General features: G+C 28.1%; 1 protein-coding gene across 1 annotated transcript; it reads right to left on the reverse strand.

Annotated features, from left to right (window-relative positions):
- Positions 1-5,732: 5,732 nt before the first annotated feature.
- LOC108481263 (laccase-11-like) lies at positions 5,733-6,640 on the reverse strand. Its single transcript, XM_053018274.1, has 4 exons — positions 6,539-6,640; positions 6,301-6,452; positions 5,964-6,208; positions 5,733-5,878 (listed from the first exon to the last, which is right to left on the reverse strand). The coding sequence occupies exons 1-4, from the start codon at positions 6,638-6,640 to the stop codon at positions 5,733-5,735; spliced, it is 645 nt and encodes a 214-aa protein (XP_052874234.1).
- Positions 6,641-9,714: the final 3,074 nt, after the last annotated feature.

The raw sequence follows: 9,714 nt of genomic DNA on the forward strand, positions 1-9,714 counted from the left end.
AAAATTAAAAATTTCCTTCCAAATCATCAAAAGGTTCATTTAACTGCTCAAGAATTTAATCTTTTAAAATTTTAAAATAAAACTGGAAACACTAATAAATTGAATGAATGCCAAATATCCAAACATTTTACAACTAATTAACTTGATTGAACCAAATTAAAGGGCTAAATTTTCATAATTAATGCCAAAATAAAGCTTGAGCACTATTTTAAAGAATTAAAAATTTCATTTTAACTTTAAAAACCAACAAAATTCATAATCATTTCCACTTAAATTTCTTTAATTCAGTATGATTCCTTTTAAGCTTTAATTTTCTTAACGCCTTTTATCTTAAATCGAATACTTTTTTCCCTATTTTAAACCTAAACAATAACTTTAATAAATTGAATAAAACTTCAATTTGCTATTTAATGCTTAATCCTTTCTTCAATCCAACTTAAATATCTCCTCCAAACCGAAAAATTACTATTATTCCTAAAACCAATTCCCTATATAACATAAATTACTTCAAACATCTATAAACCTTATGCTTCCCGGAATTCTCATTAATTTTACATCATCAGATCTAACTTATTTCAATGTAAATATTTCTTTCTTGAAATTAAATAATTTATTCAATTTCAATAATTTAATACAATCACTCTTAGAGTCAATTAATTACATAATCTAAAGCAAATTTTCCTTAAATCAATTAACATTTATAAACATTAAATCGTTATTTTCCAACTTCTAACTTACTTCCAAAGAATAATTCTTAAAGTCAACTTTTATTAATTTCAACACTTAATTCTATAGATTTCAAAACGTTTAACTATTTCATCCAAACTTAACAAATTTAATTTTGCTTTAGAAACATTTGACTTAATCAATTAAATATTCTTATTCAAATTAACATATCTGTTTACGGACCAAACAAACCGTGTTCAAGCAAATTAATTAAATTTTTCGATCAATCTCAATTCTTGAAAAATGTAAATTTCCTAATTTTAACGGCCTAAATTCACGATGCAAATCAGTTTTCACCAAAGTAACGTTATGTTTAATTTTTGCTACAATTATTCGAATCAAAGGGAAATCATATACCGAACTCTAAAATGTTTTACCTCACTTGTGTAGCAATTCTTCTTTCCTAACCAACCAACATACAATATGAAATGACAACCTTTTTGAACAAATAGGCAGCCATAAATTGATGAAATACCCTAAATTCAATCATTTTCTAACTAATTTAAGGTGATCATAAATTAATTACAATCTCAAGACTCTAATAAACAACCTTCAATATTTCAAAAATTCCAAAAATATAACGTTATTTTATTTAAACACATAGTTTAATAGTAGCCAACCTGCAAGAAAAAAATTTGCTAAATTACAATTATAATTTCACCAAATTATTTATCCATTTCAATACATCATTTAAGTATTATTATACCATCAATTACAAATAATACTAATACCAAAGTACAAACTCAAACGACATTTCACAAATTATAATGAATAGTTCATTTTAACAAATAATATAACATCAACTAATAGATATCAAAATAATTTGATTCATTTAAGCAAACATTCGACGGAAAATGGTAATCTAAATAACTTTCCTTACCTGTCAAACTAATTTTACACATTAATTCGAAATAGTCTCCACTCAACTCCACTCCCATGTTTCCTCCTATTTTTACTTCAAGTTCGATATTTGCGTCTTCCAAGACTGATATTCAACCATCCGACATTCTTACACTTCAATCTTTGTACAAATCCGGTTAATTTCTTAAACTTAATCATAATCTATTTCTAGTGAATACATGATAGTAAAATTTTTAATCTCTTGAAAACATTTCATATTGAATTAACATATCCCCTGTTACAAATTCATGTTTTCTTTTCCTTTATGTTGATCACAAAAAATTCATTTCATAAATGTCATTGCATCAAAACTACCCAATAAACAAGATAATAACAATTTACCAATTTTACTCTAACCTAAGAATTATTTTTCAATAAAAACTTTTTATTGATATAATATTTTCAACATATCCCTAATTGTTGAAATATATTAAGATTTGTCACAATACTGTAACAAATTAATCTAAACAAACCAAAAATTCAAATTGTACAACAACTGACCATCTAAGGTTTTTAACCCACAACTATATAATTTACGAGTCAACTTAACTAGGCTTCAAAAATTAAGGTCCCAAATTCCTTAAATTTCAATTCTTTAACAAAAGGATTCGGAAAAGGATTAAACTTTCTTTTGAAATTCTAACCTCAAATTCTTTTTCATCTGATATTGGGATTTTGACCAACCTGAATAATTCCTACAATTTGTCTAATGAACCCAATTCATTATTTTAAATAAACGAAAACCTTGTTTATAAAATTTTAATTGGTACAAGAATTGATTAAGTTGGTTAATTCCCACTTTTAATAATCGGTTTCATTTATAAGCTGATTAATTTTAGGAAAATATTCGACACTTCACAACTGATATGCATTAATTTTCTTAACTAGAAATTAACTTTTAAAGTTCTTCTGAATTCCAACTATTTTACTTCTCATATCTTACAAATTATGAAATTCAATTAAGAAAAAGGTCTTAAACCGAATAAAGTTGCATAATTGTCCTCTTTGTTTTAAAAATTCCATATAATATTTGACGATTTGGGCCCATTATTCCGACTTAACAATAACAAATTAACCCAAAAACTGAAATTTAAACCTATGCTTGTAACCTTCTAATCACCCTAGCAACAACTTAATACTTAATATCAAACCAATATTAAGTAGATTATCACACAACTTTTAATTGTTCTAACCCAAACACCATTTAAACCTGAATTCATACTTGTCCTCAAACACCTTTAACCGAAATTGGGCTTTTGACATTAAGCAAATTCCACTCTTTCACAACAACACTTAATTAAATTCAAACACATCTCCAATTCACATTTAACCTAAATAACAAATCAAAGCTTAAACCCAAAATCTTAAAAATTTAATTTACAAACCTTATTGCACAGTGAAATCCTTGTTTTCTTTTTAACACCCTTTAAATTAAATTTTCCCCCAAACACCCATTTTTTTAAAAAAAAATTTCTTTTATTTTCCCAAAAATTAAATTTTGGGAAAAAGAAAGTGGGTTTTTTTCCCTCCAAAGTTCCTTTTTGACAAAAAATATCCATTTCCTTAAATGAAAATTTTCATTAAATTTCCAACCCAAAACATTTTCCCTTTTCCCAAAAATTTTTTTAAAAAGTAAATTTTTTTTAAAAAAATCCCCAAACCTTTAAAAATTTGAAAAAAAAAACTAAAATTTCAAAAATTTTAAACCCCTTAAATTTCAAAAACAAAAATTTTTAATTTAAATTTATTTTCCCTTTTAAAAATTTTTAAAAAAGGGAAAAAAAAAATTTTTAAAAATTAAAAAAAATAAAACAAAATTTTAAAAAACCCAAAAAAATTTTTAGGAAAAAAAAATTTCAATTTTTTTTTATATACCAAAAAATGTTTTTTTCTTCCCAGTTTAATTTCTTTTCCAAAACCCCAAAAATTTTTTAATTTTAAACCCCACTCAGGGTTTACCCTCAACTCTCTTCAGAGAGTTTTCTTCTTTTTTTTTTAAGGGCAAGTTTGCAAATGAATTTTCAGGCTAAGATTTGGCTTATATAGCCCCTGTAATACGACGTCGTTTGGCTTAATTCAATAAATATTTAAACGGCGTCGTTTCAAAAGGAGAATCCGCGCGTTGACCCGATGACCCGGGGAGGATCCGCGTGTTTTTGGTAATTAGGCAAATTGCCCAATCGACCCTTCTGTGTTTTCAAATTTTTAATTTCATTTTGGTTTTTATTTTAATTTAGCCCCAATATTTTATATTTTTTTCAATTTAATCCTAACGCTTTTTTTAAATCAATTCCAGTGAACGACGTCGTTTTGGGATTAGGGTTTAATTACCAAATAAGTCCTTCGGTTTTAGCGTGTGTTTTAATTAAGTCCCAAATTTTTATTATTTTATAAATTAATCTTAGATTTTTCAATTAAATTCAATTCTAATTTATTATATATATATATATATATTCTTTAATATTGGTTATAAAATAGTATATATTATTTTTATTATCCCATATATTATTATTTTTAGAAAAGATTTGTTTATCATATATTTTGTTTTTTTGCATTATATATATTATTTATTTTGTTATATTTGTATTTTGCTATATGTTATATGTATTTTTTATTATTTATTTTACTATACATTTTAGTTTTTATCATATATTCGTTATATATATTATTTATATATTATATGATTTTAGTACATATCATTTTTATTTATATCATTAATTATATTATAAAATATAATTATATTTTATTTATAAAATTAGTAAATACTATGTATTTTCTTATATGTATTAATTATTTTACTATATTTTATATGAAATACTTATTAGAATATTATTATTTTATATATTCTTTATCACATATATTTTATCACTATATGGTTTATATTATTACATATTTTTATTTGTAAATTATATTATATTTTACCATATTTCCTTATTACCTTTATTTTATCCTAAAGTATACATTACTTATTAATTATATACATTTTAAAAAAAATAAACAACATCTAGTATACTATTTTTCTTATATACTAAGTTATTATACCTTATAATATAATTTGTATATATATATTTTTTTTAAAAAGGGATTTCTTTTATTGTTCTTACATCGTTTAATATATTTCTAAATAGCTTACTTTTATATTTCATACATTTAATTTGCTTATTTATTTTAAATTCTCTTTTATTTTGATATAGTTTAATAGGTTAAATTTTGTATAACATTTCTTTTGTATATTTGCATGAAGTTAATTATTTATGGTGGTTAGTATAAGATATTATCGTGTGTACACTTTAATTTATACTTATTGTATTTATTATACATGGTATGATATTTTGCATGGAATAATGATTCGTGAATATTATGATATATGTGTAAAATAATATTGTATGTTGTGTAATTTATGCTCTCATTTGTTGTTTCCTATACTATATTTGCATGAAATGATAAAGCATGTACATTGAAATTAGGTTATTTTAATTTTTTATATGTAAAACATATCATTTTTAAACTAAAAGTCATATTTTATTTAATTAAAAAGGAACTTTTAAAAAAGAGCAAGGCAATGTTTTGAATACTTAGAAATTCAAGAAATAGTGCCCTAACATGCTGGGTTGCAATTTCTCGTTTGTCTAAATATTTAAAATATCCTTTTAAACAAGTTTTATAAATCACGAGATGATTTTAGTTACGAAAGATTAAAGATATCATGTCCAATCATGCTGATATGATGTTTGTACTCTTTTAAAACGAATGAATCTTGATTCTTCTCTCAAACATCATGGTTTAAATGAAATATCATTTTTTAAAATTCTTTCAAATTCCTGACACTAAGACAAGAATTACTCAATTTGGTACCAATTATGGGCGTTACGAGGGTGCTAATCCTTCCTCGTACGTAACCGACTCCCGAACCTATTTTCTCATAATTTCGTAGGCCAAAACGTTTTATAGTGATCCAATCGCACTTTAAAAGATTGGTGGCGACTCCGTTTTTGTTTTTTTTTTCAAAAAAAAAATAGAACCCCGTTTTTTTAAACCCCTTTAAAAAATGGTTTCGACAGAAACAAGTCAGAGTGATGACAATTTCTTAAATTTGTTTTACTACTCTAAAGCTGGTACTTACGTTTCGAAGAACACGGTAAAAGTGGCCCCGGTTTCCCGTTGATCGTATGACTATCAGAGGTTGGTGGTGGCAACCCCAACTTATTGGCTTGGTTTACAAGCGTTTCAACGTCTGAATTCCACCATTCCCCTGCATACAAAAACTTAGCCTGTTATACTTTCATGTCTGCATAGCAATGAACTTAGAAATATCAATTCCTCTAACCAATTACAACCTAGAATTATTTTAATTTCTCCATGAGGTTGAGGGAATGGAAACATCCTTCCTTCTTTCGGCATGATGACAATGGCACCGTAGACAGTAGCTCTTAGCCATAAAATATGTGCATGCCACCATAGTGTTCCTCGTTGTCCCATGACAGTAAAATCATAGGTGTAGCTGTGTCCAGTCTTGATGGGGCATTGTGTTATGTATGTAGGTCTATCCGCCCAACCATTACGAATTTGCTTTAACCCATGCCTGCTTAGTTACATGCAAACACAAGCTGATTCAATATATATATATGTACATTGTGCATAAAGATAGATTGCAAATGAATGTAAATAACATGCCAATGAATAGAGATGCTATATTGTGCATAGTTGGTGACGTTGACAAGAACTCGATCTCCTTCTCTTGCGTAGATGGTCGGTCTTGGAAACCTTCCATTCACGGTGACAATTGGTTTTGCATGGCAAAGCCTGCTCACATTCTTCACTCTTATCTGAAGAGCAATGTAAAAGTTATATAAAACCCATTAACCAATCCTTCATAATAAAACAAAGTTATGCAGTCAAAGAAAACACCCACATCAAACTGATACTTCCTCACAGCTTCAGCTGGAGAACTCAAAAACCAAGAAAAGTAGAAGCAACCGAGAAAAAACAACTGCAAGTAACTATCAAGCTTCATTTCAATTTTTTAGATTCAAGTTCTGCTAACTAATTATTTTGTGCCGAAATGGAAAGAAAAGACATTGATATTTATAGTATTAGAAACTGTTGGGTTTTTTTATCACAAAAAAAGAAGAACAAAAGATCTAAAATTTGTGTTGAAAGATGAAAACAGAAGCAAAACTCAGATGTTGAAGGAGAAAAGAAAAAACTGACTTCTTTCTTACATTTTTTTTAGCTAAAAAATGTACATATATTCAACTATTACATGAAAAGAGCAATAAATTTGATTGAAAAGAACATGCTAAAAAACGGTTGAATGATAACCTAGGACCTGTCTAAATCTGCTAAGTACAGAATAACTTTATCCTACAAAAGGTAGTTTTCAAATCAGATATAGGTCGGCAGATACACAAAAGTACTTCATCCGGATAACATACGGTATATTTATATGCAAATGTATTTCATCCGGGTAACATACATACTGCTATTTGTTGTATAACAACTCGATTTTGGGCCTAGTCAGAGCAGTGGTTTCGGAACCACTATTCTGAGGCTGGAGAAAATTATTTTGATAGTATTTTATGTGTTATAACATGTTTATAACGGTGCATGAAAATTTTGGTATATTAATTTTAGTGATTTCTAGTCCAATTTCGAAAAAGGACTAAATCGCGTAAAAGGTAAAAGTTGTATTTTAGTACCCAAATGTGTCTAAATATGGCTTGGCCGGCCATGGGACAAGAAATTTCAAATGGTCAATGTATTTGGTAAGGTGATGTCATATTAGGTGATAAATGGTACCCTAAGGAATTAGCTTCAACTTTTTCATTTTCTTCATTCTTCTTTGACCGAAAATACCAGAAAAGAAAAGGGTTTTGAAGCTTTAAACTTTCAGAAAAGAAACTCCTTGAAAGTAAGTGATTTTAATGTTTTTTCTTGAAGATTTTTACATTTTTTGAACCCCTAATGCATGAGCTTTCATAAGAGAGGACCATTTTGCAAAATGATTAAGAGTCTAGGGTTTTTTCATGAATGTATATGTGTTGTTTTCTGAGTTTTTATGGAAGAATATGAGTTGTAGTTGCCTAATAAACAACTTTTGTGAAGGAAATTTGCATGAAAATACCTTAAAAAGGTTATTATGCAAAGTTGTAAAATGGGTTGTTAATGTGTGTAATAATGATTTTTGTAAGTTGCCATAGTTATGGAAATGGTTTATCTAGGCTTAAGGAGTATAGAAATTGAATAAGAATCTTGTTTCGAGCCTAGGGGCAATTTGGTAATTTTGGCAAAATAGATGGGCAAAATTGTAAATTTTGGCAAAGTGTGTCAATGGACTAATTTGATTAGTACATTATTTTAATTAGCTAAATGTGATGCTTTAAATGTTGAAAAATGCGATTTGGGCCTAGAACGGGGAAAATTAATTTATGGACGATTACATCTTTTTCACCTTTGTGGTATCGAGGTAAGTTCGTATGTAAATAATACCATGCTATACATGTATTTAAATGTTATCATCACATGAATTGTACAAATATTAATGTGTATGTGATTAATACAAATATGATGAGACAAAGCCTTGATAAGCGAGGAAAAATTCCGTTTGAACCTTAGGAATAAAATAGGATACGAGTGACATGTCACTAGGAATTATGAGTCTAGATGACTAGCTCGAGAATGAGCATTTAAATGCCATGAGATATGAGGTAGCTTTAGCTACAATTGAGACACTTATATGCAAAGGTTTTTTCGAGTATCCAATTAGTATTCCAAGTGTTCAACGGGTAATCCGAGGAAAGAGTTGATGATGGTCCCAATGAGGTAAGTCATTGGTGAGTATGCATTTGAGTTATGTTACGAGTTGTGCAGGTATGTACACTAAGCCTATGAGAATGCCTTGGTATGTGATGATCTATGATGCATAAATAGGTGTTCTTACCATGATGGATGAAATGATGTTGTATTAAATTTGTGAATAATGATCATGAATGAGTAACTTAGCCTTGACAGATTTGAGTCACTGCAGTAGTGTAACTTTGAAAATACACTAAAAATAGTGAAAAATAAGTTAGAAGCTAAATAAAATATGTAAATAAAGCTTATTGAGTTTAGTTTCTTATAAAAGAAACCGTGTAAGTAAAAGAATTTCCTATAATGAGATACTTGAAGTTGCGTGGGACAGAGTCAGAATGACTTTGAAATCCCCTGTTCTGATTTGAGAAAATTATTATAAATTTTACAAAAATATTTATGAGTTATAATTTATATGTTTAGAACCCTTAATAAGTATATTTTCAAGATAAATAGACAAGAACATTATTCGATTCCTGTGCTATGAGATAATTGAACTTTAGTACAGAAGGGTCTGAACTGTCAGACAGTGAATTAGGGGTAAACTTGAGGAATTAACTGTACTAATTGGCTAAACCAAAAATTCTAAAAATTTTATGGTAGAAATGTACATGAGTCTAGTTTCAAGTAAAATTAATGGAACTTAATTTGGAGTTTTTTAGCTCCAGATATAAATAATTTAGTGACTGTTGCTTAGGAAGACAGCTTGTTGTGAATTTGAGAATATGTTGTAAACATTGATAAAACATGTTAATGAGTTGCTTATTGTTTTCATATGTACTTACAAAGCGTAAAGCTTACCCCCCCTTTCTCTCCCATGTTCCCTAGGGTTTCCAGGTTAGCTTAGGTTGGAGGCCGTCAAGGATATTATCACACTGTTGAGTTAACGCTATCGGCGTAAGTAAATCCTAATGTTTCGAGTCTATGGCATGTATAGGGTTTTAATGTTGAATGTGTGATATTATGATTTAACCAAAGGCATTGGCTTGTTATTAAGGTAGTATGTAGTCTTGTAAATTGGCCTATGTTGGCTAATGACGTTATGGGCATATATGATTATTCTTATGCATGTATGTTATTATCTCTTGTGATGAGGCTTACAGCATGTATGCCTAGAGATTGAACTGAGATTCATTGATGAGTTAATAACTGATGCAAGATTAAGTGATTGGTAAATAGTTAATAATGCCTCGTGAATGGTTTGTGGATATGATTATGCATGCTTGGTGATGGACA

This window comes from Gossypium arboreum, chromosome 1, assembly GCF_025698485.1.
Source record: "Gossypium arboreum isolate Shixiya-1 chromosome 1, ASM2569848v2, whole genome shotgun sequence".
NCBI classification, from domain to species: Eukaryota; Viridiplantae; Streptophyta; class Magnoliopsida; order Malvales; family Malvaceae; genus Gossypium; species Gossypium arboreum.